At 45.8% G+C, this 17,584-nt stretch overlaps 1 protein-coding gene across 6 annotated transcripts in view; it reads right to left on the bottom strand.

Moving 5' to 3' along the window:
* Rin2 (Ras and Rab interactor 2) overlaps nt 1-17,584 on the bottom strand; it is a 214,052-nt gene that overhangs the window by 50,721 nt on the left and 145,747 nt on the right. For 4 of the 6 annotated variants that reach the window (XM_016002984.3, XM_016002985.3, XM_076570777.1 and 1 more), the window contains one exon: nt 11,564-11,664. In XM_016002984.3, the coding sequence (XP_015858470.1) occupies nt 11,564-11,664 (101 nt within the window). Of the gene's footprint in view, nt 1-11,160; nt 11,320-11,563; nt 11,665-17,584 lie in introns of all 6 variants that reach the window. The other 2 variants (XM_076570778.1, XM_076570776.1) reach the window with 1 other exon arrangement.

The following is a 17,584-nucleotide window of genomic DNA, read 5'->3' as shown; positions in this document are numbered from 1 at the left end:
CTTAGTTCTAGCCTCAGGAGACAAAGGGTTTTTGTTTGTGTGTTTATCAGGAAATGGTTGGCCAGAGTCACCACAGCTATCAAGCTTTTGGCCATTTTGGAGCCTTGGGCAAGGAAGTGGCTTCCTCCCTTGCAGACTAACCAGTCTGAGGTTTTAGCAGCTCTTTCCTCATTGCTCATGGATTCCTCTCACAGATGGGCTTTCTAGTCTTAGGGTAAAAAGCCAATGATGACCTTTAGCCTAGATTTACAAGGACAGAGTAGAACACTGGTGACAAATATTCTAAGAGTACCGAATCTAGAGTGCTTATTTCAGTACTTAGAGCAGATTATTCCAACAGCAGGAGCTTGGTGCCCAAGGGAGAAACCAGAAAGTAGGTAGTATTGGTGGACCTACCCTTCAGTTAAGGTAGGTGCCTTGCAGGAGGCTCGTAGAAACACTGAGGGAGGGGCTGGAGAGATGGCTCAGAGGTTAAGAGCACTGGCTGCTCTTCCAAAGGTCCTGAGTTCAACTCCCAGCAACCACATGGTGGCTCACAACCACCTGTAATGAGATCTGGTGCCCTCTTTTGGCCTGCAGGGACACATGCAGGAAGAATACTGCGTACATAATAAGTAAATTTAAGAAAGAAAGAAAGAAAGAGAGAGAGAGAGAGAGAGAGAGAGAGAGAAAGAAAGAAAGAAAGAAAGAAAGAAAGAAAGAAAGAAAGAAAGAAAGAAAGAAAGAAAGAAAGAAAGAAAGAAAGAAACACTGAGGGACATATACCAAAGGGGCTTTAGCATTCATCCCATGAGTTCTTATTCATCTGTAATCTAACTACCTGTCCCTGGCACATACGAATATGCCTCACTGCCGGGCCCAGGCTTCTTGCTTCTGAGACTTTAGCTCTTGGGCTGTCTTCAGAAGTAAGGACCAGACAGAGGGTGGAGTCTTGTGTATATCATGATTTTGCTGTTGGGAGTAGCAAATCCTCGAACCAGTAGCAAAATGCCTGGCAGTGGCCAATCAGATACCATGTTTCGTGGGAAATGAGTCCAGGGTTTCTTAGAGTTGGGGGTGGTGGTAGCAGGTGGCAGGGCTGAGGGTCAATCGTGTTTCAGAAAATGTAGGCTCCTTATGAAGACAAACAAATAAAGGTCCTATACAGAAAAAAAAATGCACCTAATAGAAATATTTCCGGCACAAATAACAATACCTCACACATATGCCAAGCAAACAAAACTTCCCAGAAACCTTCCGTTTCAAAAACACCTAGTGGTTGGTTGATGTTTGATGATTGCTTAATACCTCCAGGCACTGCAACAGTCCCGACTCTCCAGGCTAAATCAAACCCCTGTGGGTAACCATAAGGTCTGGAGACGAAAGGAGGCCCAGATCCATTCCAGATGGCATAAGGCCCTAGAACACAAATTCTGTTTCCAGCATAAACGTCGGCAGATGACCTGAGGAACCTTCTACCCACTGGTCAAGACAGGAAGGGTGATGGCTGAGGACTAGGGAACCGCGTTCTTGTAAGATCTCTGCGTGTTTAGCTGAGATGGAAGGGATGGTTAAGCCATCCAACTTAACTCCTTATTCGAGGTGAAAATGATGTAACAAAACAAAACCCAAACAGAACCCACACAAGTCCAGTTTCCTGAGTTGTGGCTGCCATTTTGTTGATTTTTGTGGTGCTGAGGTCAAAGCCAGAGCCTTGTACACTCTAGGCAAGTGCATTACAGGTCCTAGTTCCACATTTCCAACTTCGGAAGTTTCCCAGCAGCCATGAAGTTGATGCTTTATTTCCCCAGGGACCTCTTATCCTTTCAAACTCTAAAAGGAAAACGAAACTCTACTATATTTTGGGTTATGGATTAGGTTTCCAAGTGGCTGAGGGCTATTGCTTCTTGCAGGAGGAAGCCACAACTTCCTGAAAGTGATTTCTAATGATATGTAGCAGGAGGAATTTTATGAGGCGGGGGAAACACATATTTTTTTTTTTAGGGCTTTCATTTAATTTTTTTAAATTTCTATTTCCTGAGGCCCAGGAGGAAAGTATTTAGAAATGGCGACAAAACCTGATGGCTGTCACCCAAGGCGGCCATTTGCACACAAGAAAGACTGGGGGTGGGGGACAGTGGTGGCAGCAGCGGTGGGGAGGGGGGGTGATTTCACCCTGGAGCTTCCTCTCCAGCTCGAGATGAAAAGGCCAGATATGGAGTCAGTGCTGGCAGAGGCTTTCATTTGTTCCTGTAAAAATAAGAAGTGGGAACAAAGAACCTGTTGTCTTGGTTGCCCTTGGAGCTGAGAACAGAGAGAAGAAGGAGCCAGGCGGGCTCAGTCTGCCGCGGCCCTCCAATCCGCAGCTTCACGGGAAGGCATGCATTCTTTGCATTCATGGTTTCTACTACTTAAGTGCTTTTGGCTGTGAGATGCTATTGCCTAGCTGGACCAGTTCACTAGCAGAATTCTAACTAAGCAGATACCTTGTGGCAGAGCCAAGCTAGCAGCAGGCAAAGCTGCCAGATTAAAAAAAAAAAGGGGGGGGGGAGGCTGGGGTACAGCTGCGTAGTTGGCACCTACCTCTATAGCACGCACGAGGCCCTGTGCTTGATCCCTAACATCAGACAAATAAAAAAATTAAAGTGTAGGGTGACTCTAACCCTAGAGTATGGCCAATGTTATACCTACAGGGCCAAAGTCTACTGTTGACAGAGATGCCAACCAGGAAACAGAACGGTGCCACTGATCAAAACAGGGATGCCAACTCAACAGTTGCCCTGGCACAGGCCTGGAGTCCTAGATGTTGGGGAAGCTGAAGTAAGAGGATGACTGCAGCATATGGATCCAGGAATAGTCCAGCAACACAGAGAGACATTGAAAACAAATGAAAAAGCAGTCACAAAACAAAGGAAGAAAATTACAAACCCCACTAACACCCTAAAACAAAAACAACAACAACAACAAAAACCAAAATAGAACCAATTTCTAGGCCTCAGAATGTTAAAAACAAACAAACAAACAAAAGAAAACTTTGTCATTTGGCAAATATTCATTCGTGACTTACCACTTGCATATTTAGCAAAGTAAAACAAAAGCGGAGGGTTATTCACTGAAGAGATAAAACAGCAAAGAGAGAACAGCCCCGAGTCCTACCTCAGTGGGTGAACTCATGCTTGTTTCGTATTTGGTTGGGTTTGGTTTTTTGAGACAGGGTCTCTTCTGTAGCACAGACTGACCACCAACTTACTCTATAGCAAAGGATAACCTTGAACTTGTGATCCTCCTGCCTCCATATCTAAGCGCTAGGATTATAGGCGTGTGGTACCACAGCCAGCTGTTGGGTTTTTGTTTGTTTTGTTTTTTAGATAGGTCTTTCTCCACCCTCCTGTCTCAGCATCCCTAGTGATGGATGGAAAGAACCTATGCACCACCATTCCCAGGTTCATCAAATTATGTTCATTTCCTGCTGTGTGTTTTCTTCACAATATACATACCAACCATTAGTAATCAAGAAAAATGAAAAGTTAAATTCTCTTTGAAAAAAAAAAATTCTGGATACCAAAAATTGAGACAGACTAAATGTCTCTTTGGGGCATTTGTCTGTTCTTACCTGTTTAATTCTTTAATGGAGTGATGTCAGGTCTTACTTTTCCTAAAACCACCAATGACCTGGAATTCCCCTGCTCTCCTCATTTGGAACCTGGCACATTCCTGTGTCCATCTGTATTCCTCCCATTATATGACACTCATTCATTTACCATTCTCTCCTTTCTATGTCATGTAAATCTTCAGGCTCCACTGGGGGAACCATAACAAAGTGTACCCACTTAGTAAATACTACCCTTAGGCTGAACTTAATCATCATGCTGTCAACAGTATGAGCAGAGGGTTAGACAATCCTTACAGAATTCTTGGAAGCCATATTGAGAACACTCAGTGGCTTGAAATAAGCTGCCATCTAAGGGAATGTCTGGAGAGAAATGGATCAGATTGGCATGTTTATACCCACTACAGGCACAACAGAAAATGTCATCACCAAACTTTTAATTCCAAAAGACTTGTTCTGTTGAATAGAGCATGTGCCCACAGGAGTGAGCACTCCTCATAAGCCAGCTCCACACAGTCCGTTTTCTGCTGCCTTTCAATCTTGACCCACTTGAAAAGCTTCTCTTTCTGATATCTTTGAGAGGAAATGTGAACGCCCAAGACATGGGAGGGATATGTGTTTACTTCTTCAAATAGACAAGGTCTAAGTAGGAACTACAAACTGTGAACATCAAACACTTTTTGCAAAGAGCCTAAGATACTACAAGAGAAGCATAGTGCTCTGCAGCACATGGCTCCTACGAGCCTCCTACTTTCTGCAGAAACCAGAGCGGAAGTCATAATAAAGGAAGAAAACCACTTGCCTTTCCCCCCATTTTTGCAATGCTGGTAATGGAACCCAGAGCTTTGCAAATGCCAGTCAAGAGTTCTACCACAGAGCTGTACCTCCCAGCTCCCAAGCCAACCCTTCTTTTAAAGATGAGCTTGGCTCAAGTTTTTCACTGATGCTCCAGCATGTGCCCCAAGTCTACAGCAACAGTGACCTATGGTTTAAACAGGTTTCCAGATGTGATATGAGAAGAAACTGTTTACTGGCTAACACTGTACATGACACAGATGGTGTAAGAAGTCAAAATACTCAATGACTTTGCATCCAGTGGCCTGACTGCCTTTCCGGGGATATCATGAATGAATTCTCTAAAATCTTTAGAAGAGCATCAGAGAATTCAGTCTCTTTGTTATCTGTCTCTTGAAGAAAAAAAAATGGGAAGGAATAAACTGAGATGGCTTTGAATCCTGTATTTGAAGTTACTAATATTGAGGACCTAAGATTTTTAAATATGGGAAATTGTACTGGATAAAATAATCTTAAGGCAGAACTATAAATATATCTGTATAATATTTACAGTTATGATGTTGTTAGTGGCCTGAACCAAATTAGTTCAGGAAATGCTGAACATGTCTTCAGACAAATGGACCTTGTGTTGAAGCATACCTGTAATCCCATTGGTCAGGAGGTAGTGACTGCAAGATCAAGAGTTCAAGGTGGCTCAGCACAGAGGCCCAGGACTTTAATCCCAGCACTTTGGAGGCAGAGTCAGGCAGATCTCTGTGAGTTAGAGGCCAGCCTGGTCTACATAGCAGGTTCCAGGCCAGCCAGAGATACTTAGTGAGGTGACCCCTTCCCTCCCCCCCAAAAAGAGTTCAAAATGTTCAGCTACATGGTGAGCTGGAGACCAGCCTGGGCTACATGAGACTCTGTCTCAAAATACAAAAATGTAAAACAACAAATCCGACTCTGAACTGGAACCATGTCAAATATCTACCAATAGTAGAATGGATTTAATGTTTTGGTGTGTTTATAGGATGCAATATTATTTTTAAAAGTTGAATAAAAGAAGTCACTTTTAGAAGCATATACTGCTATGATTTCAATTACATAGAGTTGGGAAATGGGCAAAGCTAGGGTACATAGAACATGTGTGCTACAAACTGGGTTCAATTCCCAGCATCAAAACAAAGACAAACAATAATCAATCAAAAACCTTTCAATCAGAACTGTCTAGCTCAATGCCAGTCAGGACACTGGCTCAGCATGAAGTGGATGTGACTAGGAAACTCTTGGGGCAGGTTGAGAAGCTGTTTTGGGACCGAGGTGCAGACTGTGTGGTCTCTCTGTGAAAACTCACCTTAACTATATACTTAGGTACTCACTTTTGCTGAATTGTGTTTAACGTAACTGGTGGATTGTTTTAAAAGTGGTACCAGACGGGGTGGAATTCTTTGCGAAGGGCACAGAGCAGTAGATATGGCCACAGCTGTCTCATTAGAGACATGTTCTGATAGAATTCCCTTTTCCCTAGATCTGTAGTTCTCAACTTGTGGGTTGTGATCCCCAAAGACCAACAAAAAATATAGAGATTTTCATTACAACTCATAACAATAGCAAAATTACAGTTAAGGAGTAGCAGCCAAAAGAACTTCATGGTTTGGGGTCACCACAACATGCAGAACTGTATTAAAGGGTCGTCGTCGTCATCATCGTCGTGATAGGAAGGTTGAGAAGCACTGCCCTTGATGGAAGCCACACTTCTCTCTTGCATTCTGGAGCTTCAAGGGAAGAGAGCGGTGGTTTTGATGTCACTGCTACTGTGAAGCCCCGACTTCCAGGCCAGGCCAACGGCAGAGGGCAACTGCTACATTCTAACAGTACTAACTAGAGCTGGCCAAGGAAGCTTTAAATTCCTGTCTGACCTGGGGGCAGGGTGAGAAGAGAGGAGCTGTTAGGACTACAGACATCACCCAGGCTTCCACCTGAGCCACAGGGCACCAGCAAGATGGCAGCGGGAGCAATGTCCCTCAATGACTGTGTCCAGCCAGGATCCTCAGGACTCCTGAAAGTCCAGTCTGAGTCCAGAGAATATTTATGTAGCTGTATTTTTGGATCCCTCTTCTCTGTCATCGGACAGAGGAATACATAGACTGTCAGCTCACAATGATGGCCCAGGGAAGATGAGGATGGAGATGGGCCCACTTCAGTCCCGGAGGATGCTCCCCAACACAGACAACTTTCACCAGGAGGGATGTGGAGCAAAGGCTGTTATGTTCCCATGCCCCTTAGCCTTCAGAAAGACACAGAGAGAAGAAACTAGAAATACCACAAAGAGAGGGCTGACTGCCATCTTCTTCCTGGTTGTTCAGTTTCTTTTTGGTAGAGGGTGGAAGTAGATTCAATCCGCTCTTAATCTAAAAGCAAAGGATCCCAACAATCCAGACCTCAGTACTGATGGAGGAAGCACAGACAGAGACAGAAGGGAAGGGACTCAGGCCCCCTTTTGTGGTCAGGGAAGAAGTCTAAGGTTGACCACATATTTCAATTTTATCCCCTTGCTTGCTTGCTTGCTTCCTTCCTTCCTTCCTTCCTTCCTTCCTTCCTTCCTTCCTTCCTTCCTTCCTTCCTTCCTTCCATCCTCCCTTGTGTCTTTCCTTCCTTCCTTGCTTTCTTGCTTTCCTCCTTTCAAGACAGGCCCTGACTAAGCGATCTAAGTACTATTTGAACTCACTATATAGCCCAGGCTGGCCTGGGACATGCAATACTCCTGCCTCAGCCTCCGCAATGCTAGGATTACACGTGTTCACTGCCGTGCTCAGCACAGCTTTCCTTTCTTTGTGCACTAGTACAGGGGGCATCTTATGCTTGTGATTGGCTTCTGACAAACTAATGAGACTCTTCACAGGGCTGTCGGACACCTATTCTCCCACAGTTAAGGATGATATGCCACATGCCAGACACCACTCTTGGCCCCAAATAAGGAGTAAAACCCCTGCTCTCATGGAGCTGGGCCTGCTAGTGTTTGGAGGTAGAAGATGATTAAGTAAGGTACACAAATCCCTCAGTCCTGGTTCAAGGACCCTTGAGAATACCCAAATCTGTGGATATGGAAATCTCTTATATAAACTGGAATCATAAATGCTAATAACATACATTTATCTCCTATAAGTGAGACACAGCAGTGTACACTATAATCTGAACATTTGAGAGGCTGAGGCAGAGGGATCATGGGTTTGGAGGTTAACTTAGGCTGTCTAGCAAGACTGGCCCAAACAAACAAACAGACAAAACTATCTCTGGATTATTTCTAATACCTAACACACTGTAAATAGTTATTATTTTGAGTTGTTTAGGGAATAATGACAAGAAAAAATATGTTCAGTAAAGATGCAGTTTTTAGGTAGTATTTTCTGCCTGTGGTTGTGTGACTCCATGGATGCAGAGCCCATCAGTTTGGAAGGCTGCTTATCTCCATCCTTACAAGTTCTTTGAAAAAAAATTAAGCAAGCCAAGGAAGGTGGCAGAAGGAAAGGAGGGTTGGGGGGGCGACAGTGCTTTGGGAGAAGCACATTCCAGGCAAAGGAACAGCAAGGACAAGGCCCGGTTAGGAGACCCCGTGAAGAAGTCAGTGCGGCTCGCACTGGGTGAGCGAATGAGAGAGAGAGAGAGAGAGAGAGAGAGAGAGAGAGAGAGAGAGAGAGAGAGAGAGAGAGAGAGAGAGAGAGAGAGATTGAAGATACGGTGGTGTAAGAGGGGCCAGGGAAGGCAGAGAGACCCCACAGGGTCTTGAAGGCTGTGGTCAGGATTTTAGTTTCTGATGAAAATCCTCTGAAGAGTTTTGAACACAGCAGTGATGTGAGTTAGGATTAGATTGATTGCTGCTTAGGTAACAGCCCAGAAAAATGGAAAGAGTGGCAGCCAGGGTACCAATGGTGCTGGTGAGAAGTGGTCCCTTTATGAACCTGCTAGGATTTGAAAGTGGATGGGAGTGGGATTATGAGAGAGAGGCTTCAAGAATGGCAGGAAGGTTCTTGTGTGAGTGGGGTAAAGCAGGACTAGGCCAGAGTGGCTTTGCCCAGGGACCCCACGGGTTCAGTCATGTTCTCTATAAATTTGATGCACACCTCTGAACTCCTAAAGAGGATCAGCCAAGGGATCCAAGGTCACAAGGGCAGATGGGGTTGACTTCAGACTCTAGAGTCTTCCTTTGTAAATATCATACATTGTATCTGCCCAGGTCAGGAACTGTGCTAAATCCTTTATGGCCAGTGGCCACATGAGAATGCTATGAAGTTGCTCTAGTATTATTCCCTGATGAGTACAGACATTTCCAGATATCTTCAATAAGGTCAACTGGATAAAGAGGAGCAAATGAAGAGAAGACGTCCAAAAGTTCTGGGTTTTCCAAGGTGAAGGGGGTCAGGGAACAAGAAAGCACAGACTAGAGGCAAGAAGCAGCTACAGGGGAGGGGAGGGGAGGGGAGAGCCTCAGTAGGTGTGAGGTCCAGACACCAACTTCTGATGCTCTTGCCTCCACCTCCCAATGCCACTGTTAGGGCGTGTGCCCCCGTATCCTGCTTAGAGATGATTTAACGTATCTAGAAGGGTGTTTGCAGGTTATACGCAGTGGTAGGGGTGGAACACAGCTACGATACGTCCCAGCCTTCTTTAATCTCACTTTGAAATGAGCTTTCTGTGGAAGAGATGGCTCCGTGGGCAAAGTTCTTGCTGTGCAAATACAAGGACCTGGGTTTGGATGTCCAGAACCTATGTAAAAGTTGGACATGGTGGCTTGTACCTGTCTCCCTGGTGCTAGGAGGTGGAGAGGTACTGAGAGCTCAATGGCTGGCTAGTCTAGCTGAAACGATGAACTTCAGCTTCATCAGGCCAGCTCCCCCCCCCCCAAAAAAAAAGGTGGAGAGCAATGGAGGAAGACCCCTAGAGTTGGCTTCTGGCCTCTACAGGTGTGCCTCTGCACCTGCTCACACACATACATGGGGGTGGGGGTCAGGGTGGGGGTGGGGTGAGCACACGAACCTCCTTCCATCTGGAATGGGGTTAACAGGACTGCAAGAGTGTGCCCAGGGCCTGTGCCTGTGCTGCCAACAGAACCCAGAGGTACTTCTCTTGCAGCAGCACCAGGGACAGAGCCCCCTTCTATTCCCCTCTTCAGATGACAGTGGTTGCCGGTCCCACTCGCGTTAGTAAAGAAATGTCTACACCATGGAACCCTACCTTTTAAACCTTTTGCCCTTGTGTTTCAACACAGTTGTTTTCCCCATGACATCCTATTGGCTTTGTTTAATACATTTACAATGTTATTCTGAAAAGGAGTCCAGGGCATAAGAAAACATTAAGATTGCAAGTACATTCCAGAGTTAACCATGGAGTGAGCAAATGCTAACACAAGCCAGGGAGTAAAGCTGCCAGGGAACCAGCTTGGTATTTAACGGCAGGTTCCATCAACTGAGGAAGTTCAGGCATTTTGCAATGGCTATGGCTGGGACAGGAGAGGCCCCATCAGACTCAGGCTTGTGGAGAGGGATGTCAGCGGAAGGTGACAGGGGTGCTGAGGTCAGCGAGCAAGATCCCCAAACCTATCTATGCCTTCCACTCAGCAGAGGGGTTCCCTTCACTCTGTGTCTGTCACCTGCAGAGCGTGGGGGTTTGTCTTCCCGCACTGGATTTCCTGGACGTGGAAGAAACCGATGTCACTAAATCCTATTCCTTATCAGCCTGGACTCCAGTTTTTTTTTGTTGTTGTTTGTTTTTTCGAGACAGGGTTTCTCTGTGTAGCTTTGCGCCTTTCCTGGGACTCACTTGGTAGTCCAGGCTGGCCTCGAACTCACAGAGATCCGCCTGGCTCTGCCTCCCGAGTGCTGGGATTAAAGGCGTGTACCACCACCGCCCGGCTGGACTCCAGTTTTGCTTAAGCATAACAGTGCAAAGAGTAATGGTCAACCCTGGGCTAAAGTTTCAAGAAGAGCCTTTGAACTACTCCGGATATGAGATGGGGAAAAAAAAAAAATCTGTAACTGAAAACCACTACGCACTGTGCATGTGTGCCAAGTTTATGGGTGAAAACAATTTAACTAATCAAAGTCCTTCACATTAGGGTATAAAGAAAAGCCCCCAAAGCCAAGAAGCACGGAGGAACACCTGGGCTAGCCCCATGGCTTTGCAGAGAAGGCCGGGAAGTGGAGGGCACCTAGAACGTGCCCCGTTAAGGCAAATGCAGCTCCTCCTGAGAAGCATGGCATGGCAGCCCTACTGTCTCTCTAACCTAGCACCTGCCTCTCTGGACGCGGTTTTCTCTCCCTCAGCTTAGGCAGAGAACAAGTCAGGCTGGTTTCAAACTGGCTTGGGCAACCAGCGGCACCTAGTTTGCCTGCGTGTCTAGTAACTTGTAAGCAGAACCCACACCACAAATCTTAAACTTTGTTCTGCTCCAGGAAGCCTCAACCAGGGAAAAGCGGGGGGAAACCTGATGATGAATCTGTTTCCGAGGCAACAGTTGCTGCGTCATTTTGGGGCAACGTTGTTCTGCTTTCTGTGTCAACAGCAAAGGCTATATCAAAGAGCTAAAAGACTTGACCTTCAACCTACAACCCCACCTCTGAGCCCTGCACCCCCATGTTCCAGATCAAAACCAGCCCCTTCTCCATATTCAAAGAGTATGCAGCATGTCAAACTGGCACAAGCTATTGCCTCCCGTTTCGAGCCTTTATAGCCTCATTCAGTTCCAAACCCCCGGATGGTTTTTCAGGTTAATAGCTATGTAGGTCTGGGGAATTTCTGACCTGAGAATGCAAAATGGGTCCATCCTCTTTAGCTGCTCCCCTTTAAACCTTCTGGAGACTGACAGGGCTATACTGAATTCTACTTCGTGCACGGAGGATCCGCTGTGTTACTCTGTCCATCACTGTGACATGGCACCGGCAAGTCTAGGTTTCCTGGTTCTGGTGCCAGGAGGAATCGAGAGGGTATAAAGTTCAAGTGCCTTCAAAGCAATTAAAATAAACAAGCAGACAAGGAGCTTCTAGGCCACTCCCACCTCCTACAGAGAATGCCACCTGGTATTGTCACCGCACTTCCAGTTCCCAAACTTGGAAGGGGTGACCAAGTGTCAGCTCTCCTCATTCACCAACTTCATTCATGGAGTCCCCCAACTCGCACCCAGCACCTAACTTCGCCTTTGATCACCTGTGGGTTTCAGAAGGTTCCAGGCCATTTCCCAGGCTGATATCTGTCTGCACCATCTCCCGTTTCAGTTCTCCGATCTCCGAGGCGATCGTGTCGATGAGCTATTCAAAGACAAAAATAGCATGACGTCAGGAAGTGAAGAGGCGGGCCATGTTCCTAAAGCCAGGGAGCTCCTGCCCTCAACAGATGAACTCCCCCCCCCCAGCCCTGTTTTAAATCTTGGCTCTGTGAATTTCCTCTAAACAGAGGAAAACATAAAGGGGGAGGGAGTGACTCCCCTTTAAAAAGAGGAAGAACTTGGGTTTTGGTATTGGGAAAGAGCTTGAGTTTCAGTATTGTAATAAGGAAAAAGTTCTGACACCCAGGTTTGGTTGCTCAACATGAATATAGAAGAATAAATAAGTGCTACTTGAACCAGGTCTCCAAATTCATTTTTGTCAAAAGAAATATTTCAAGGGATTCTCTGCATTAAATGTTTGTAATCAAGACCTCGGAGTGGTGGTACACATCTGTAATTCCAACATTCAGAAGGCAGAGGCAGAAGGACTGTTTTGGGTTTGAGGCCAGCCTAGGCTACTAGTGAGTTCCAGGCAAGCCAGGGCTACAGAGTGAGATCCTGTCACAGAAGTGTCCAAAAGAGGGTAGGAGGTAGTTCAGTGGCAAAGTGCGTGCATGGGGCCTTGGGTTTGACTCCCAGCACTGTACACACTGGGCATGGTGGTGCACACAGGCATCCCAGTACTTAGGAAGTAGGAGCTAAAAGATCAAGAGCGAAATTCATCGTCAGATACATAGGGGATTCAAAGCCAGCTGGGATACATGAGATCCTGTATGAGACAAACAGTATTTGGGTTATGTTATGTAAATAAACTCATTTTAAAGATACACTAGCTAGGCCAATAGTGCATGCCTGTCAGCCAAACACTTTAGAGACAGAAGTAGGAGGTTCAACAGAAGGTCAAGGCCAGCCTTGGCTAAATGGTGAGTTTGAGGTCAGCCTGGGCTATATGTGGCTCTTTCTCAAAAAACCCAAATAGCCAGTTGTGGTGGCCTACTCCTTTTAGTCCCAGCACTCAGGATGCAGAGGCAGAGGCAGGAGGATCTCTGTGAGTTGGAAGCCAGCTTGGTCTACATAATGAGTTCTAGACCAGCCAGGGCTACCGAGTGAGATCCTCTTTCAGAAAACAAAAACATGTTACAAGGCATGGTGGTACACAACTATAATCCTTATACTCAAGAAGCTGAAAGGGGTATTGTTGTAGAATATTTAATGATTTAAAGATGTGTTACGCCGGGCGGTGGTGGCGCACGCCTTTAATCCCAGCACTCGGGAGGCAGAGGCAGGCGGATCTCTGTGAGTTCGAGGCCAGTCTGGTCTCCATAGCGAGTTCCAGGAAAGGCGCAAAGCTACACAGAGAAACCCTGTCTCGAAAAACCAAAAGAAAAAAAAAAAAAAAAAAAGATGTGTTACAATTGTTTCTGTTGTGGAATATTACTTTAATTATGTAAAGATGTGTTACATTTGTTTATGCCGCATTTGTTTAACAATGTAAAGATGCGTTGCTTTGCCTGCCTAAAGAACCTGATTGGTCTAATAAAGAGCTGAATGGGCAATAGCTAGGCAGTGGGGGGATAGGTGGGGTTGGTGGGCAGAGAGAATGAGTAGGAGAAGGAATCTAGGTTTGAGAGGAGAGTAAGAAACGAAGGAGAAAGAAAGGGAGATGCTTGGGACCAGCCAGCCAGGCAGCCACCAGCTGTACAGAATAAAAGGACATACAGAAGGAAAGAAAGGTAAAAAACCCCAAGGCAAAATGTAGATGAAGAGAAATAGGTTAAAATAAGTTATAAGAGCTAGCGGGACAAGCATAAAAAAGGCTGAGCATTAATAATTAATAATAAATCTCTGTGACTTGATTTGGGGGCTGGTAGTCCAAGAAAGCCTGCTACAGAGTATAAAGAATTTGAGCTACATAGTAAGACACTGGTTCAAAAACAAACAAGTGAGTAAAGAATGTACTACTTACAGATTAAATTTCTGTGTGGTTCGAGGGATCAGACTCAGGCCTCACACACACTAAGTAAATATTCTTCCAGAATGACATCTCCAGCATTGACTTATTGACTGATGTTTCATGAGCCACTGAGTAGAGCCGGGCTCAGGCTGGCCTTGAACTCACTATGTATGGCAATTTGGCCTTGAACTTGAGATCCTCCTGCTTCAGCTTCTCTCTCACACTGGAGTTTTTGTTTTGGTATTCTGAGAAAGGATTTTGCTATGTAGTCCAGGCTGGCCTGGAACTCACTGTGTATACCATAGCTGTCCTAGAACTCAAGGCAACCCTCCTGCCTTAGCCTCCTGAGCACTGGGATTATAGGCATGTGCTACTATGCCATGTAGCTTAGTTTTTTAAGACTGATAAATGAGAACCCGTGGGTCATACTTGGACTCCTGGCTACATGGAAGGTAAAGGCGGGTGGGTCATTTGAGCACAGAAGAATGAGACCACAGTGGACAACATGGGCAGAACTTATTCCCAGATGAATAAATGAATGAATATAAAATCTAAAAACTAAAAAATAAAAGCAAGAAGAGAGGGTAAGAGGAGAGAAAGGAATGGGTGAATGGTGGGTAGGTAAGCCCCAGAGATATCTAGGGAAAAAACATGGCCCCTTCTGGCCAAGGCTTTTGCTGTCTCGTCTCTCGCCTACTATGAAGAGGCTTCATCTCACTCCAAAGGCTGTAAGTCTCCAGCTCATCCATTCACCTGGGTTTTCCTTTCTTCCCCTCTTTTTCTGGCAGTACTGAATTGAGCTCAGGGTCTGTGTATGCTAGGCCAGCTTTACTGGTACTTAGTAGCCATGGTAAATGCATAGAATGTGCTTAGGGTTGCTACTGTGCTTCAGATGTTCAAAAGTGCAGTTATTTTTCATATACATGTGGCTTATGTTAACCCTCAATGTGTCTATTGATAAGCTGTTTGAAAAGTTCAACTTCATTTATCCATCCATTCAGTTTCAAACCTTTATAGGCACCCACATCATGCCAAGTATGAGGTGGAGAGGAAGGCTGGCAGGTCTCCGTTTTCACTGGGCTAGCATTCTGGTGGGACAGACGGACTCTAGCATTGAAGGCTGAGCTTTTCTGGAATGAAGGTAGATTGGGATGCTTAGGGGGCAGCTAAGGGGCTTTGCTACCTAGTGTGGCCTATCCGGACAGGTGTTTGCACAGGTAATAGAGCCCTGAATGACATAAAAAGACAAAAGGAACAGTCTATAATTCAGAAAGTTCTAGAACCTGGGAAAAGAAGCAGGTAGGTACCAGGTCATGTTTGCCAAATATCACAGTCTTTATGAATTTGAGTTTCGCACAGTAAAAGCCACTGGAAGTTTTTTAAAAATTATTTTATGTGTATGGGTATTTTGCTTGCATGTATGTCTGAATCCTCTAGTACTGGAGTTAGAGACAGTTGTGAGCTACCATGAAGATGCTGGGAATCAAATCTGTGTCCTCTGGAAGAGCAGTAAGTGCTCCTAACCACCGAGCCATCTCTCCAGTACCCCTCTCTGCACTGGAAGTTTTGAATTGTGGAGATTACGAGGCTTATGTTTTATGATCTACAGAGATTATCTATTTGGGGGTGCATCTCAATAGCTGTAACATTTGTCTAACCAACACAAGGTCCAGAGATTGATCTACAGCACTGTCAAGGGGGAAAAAAAAAAACAAGAACATCTCTTTGGGCTGTAGATGCTTGTAGATGCTGGAGGAGGAACAAGTTAACTAGTGAGGGGCAACTGCCTGGCCCGGACAAGAGACCATCTGGGCCCTCTTGGGAGCAGTGAGAACAGGAGGAGGAAGATCCAGGAATAATTTGCCAGAAATGGCTATGAACTGATGGTTGTGTATGCAATTATAGAAAAGAAGAATTAAAAATTAAGCTGCTGGTGTGAGAGGGTGCATGCCTGTAACCCCGGTGCTTGCAAAGAGGCAAGAGAATCAATAATTCAAGATCATTGAACTACAGAGTAAGTTCAGGGAACAGCCTGGAATAAGGAGATCACCTCAAACTCAAACAAACAAAGGACTGCAGGATGGCTCAACAGTTAAGAGCACTTACTACGGCTCTATCCGAGGACCAGGGTTCAGATCCTAGCACTCACACTGGGTGACTCGCGAAAGCCTCTAACTACAGCTCTAGGGGATCTAACACCTCTTTCTGGCCTCCATGGGTAGGCATGTGGCATGAGCACACATATGTGCATGCACACACACACAAATTATGTACATATGTGTGTGTACAGAAAAGTAGACTGGTCATGGTGGCACACACTTTGAATCCCAGCCCTCAGGAGATTGAGGCAGGTGGATCTTTGTGAGTTCGAGGCCAGCCTGGTCTACAGAGTGAGTTCCTAGACAGCCAGAGGGCCTTAGTGAGACCCTGTCACAAAAAAAGCTTTGTTTGCTGATATTCAAAATTAAACCCAGAGCCTCATGCATACTAGAGATAGAAGGAGGGAGAACATGAAGGTAGAAGGGATACATTCCAGGGAGAGGGAAGGGGAGCTGGATTGGACATGCTCAAGATACATTATACACATGTATGTAGAAAGTGCCGATGTGAATAGAAAGAGAAGGTGTGATTTAAATGTGAAGAACAGAGGAACGAGATGAATGGTTCTGCTGAGGCTATGGTCTAGACAGAAGAGCTGTACCACAGCCCCCTGGGAAGCAGAGGGCCCCATCCAAAGGACAACTTGTTAGAGCCTTAGGCAAACCTCACAGAGAAGATTCCCACCCCAGCAGATCACCATGTCTCCATTCACCTCCCCACTCACCACTCTCTTACCACCACACTGATTTGAACATAAAATTCCCCCAAGGCAGGCCGATGAGATGGCTGGAGACCTGAGTTCGATTCCTGGGTCCCCAATGGCCTTCTCCAGAAGAAGCAACCGACCCTTCCAGCTAAGCTGTCTCCTTCAGGCAATGCTCCCACCGCTGCACTTCTGACCACACCCCGAGGCCTCGTCTCTGCTCCCTTCTCTAGACCTAGTCAAGCACAAGATCCTATCGTGGTACCAAGCTGGCTAATCACTCAGCACATCATTTCTCTGCACGGTGACCTGAAGGTATGAAGTGGATGAATGCAAACGTTGCTCCTGGCTGGTTCCCTGCCAGAGAAGGGTACGACCCTCCTCCTCCTCCATCTAATCCCTCTTCAACGTACCCACTTGACAGCATAGAGGAAATCCCTCAAGAACTGGGCCAGGCCTGTTCTAAGTGTTATGTTTTTATACACAACAGGTTCCTCCACCAGCAAATGTATCACCGAAAGTCATTCCTTCCTCTCTAAAGTCCTATGGATTGGGCTTTGGGAGTTACCCACCTTGTTCTTTGATAAATTTGCATTTATTTGTTTACTTTTAATTCTTAAAAGCCTTCGTTCTAATCTCTTACATTTGGTTCTTCCTAAATCCATCCTTTGAGGACAGAGATAATTCATTAACCGACTGCAGGGACCCATGTGAAAGCCACCAGGAGCTCCTGCATAAACCTGGTGCTATTAACCAGTTTCTACAACTTACACAACCCCAAACACAAGTGCCAGTCTAGAAGTCTGACCACCTCTGCTGAAGCTCTACCATGCTGAGGCCATGGCCCTGAGAGGACCGGATGCCAGAGCATCTGCAAAGCTTGTCCTGGAGTGTGGCTTCATACCACTCTGGTCACACAGGAAGCCTGCAGACCCTAGGGAAGGGGGCAACAGTAGCTGTTATCCTGGTGCAGTCAGAGGGTCTGTTGGGACATCAGGTTGTCATAGCATAAAGATGGGGAGATAATGGTTCTTACCCACAAACCCAAGAATAGCTGTCATCCCCAAAACAGCACACAGTAACTAAGATTTGAGCCCAGCAGATGGTCACCTCCAAGGTAGAGCATGGCAGAGTTCCACTGTGAAAGATAGGACAATATTGGGTTCTTTTCTTTTTCTCTCTTTCTTATGTTTTTGTTTGTTTGTT

The sequence above is a fragment of the Peromyscus maniculatus genome, chromosome 4, assembly GCF_049852395.1.
Source record: "Peromyscus maniculatus bairdii isolate BWxNUB_F1_BW_parent chromosome 4, HU_Pman_BW_mat_3.1, whole genome shotgun sequence".
Lineage (NCBI taxonomy): Eukaryota > Metazoa > Chordata > Mammalia > Rodentia > Cricetidae > Peromyscus > Peromyscus maniculatus.
This window is presented reverse-complemented; position numbering and strand designations above follow the sequence as displayed.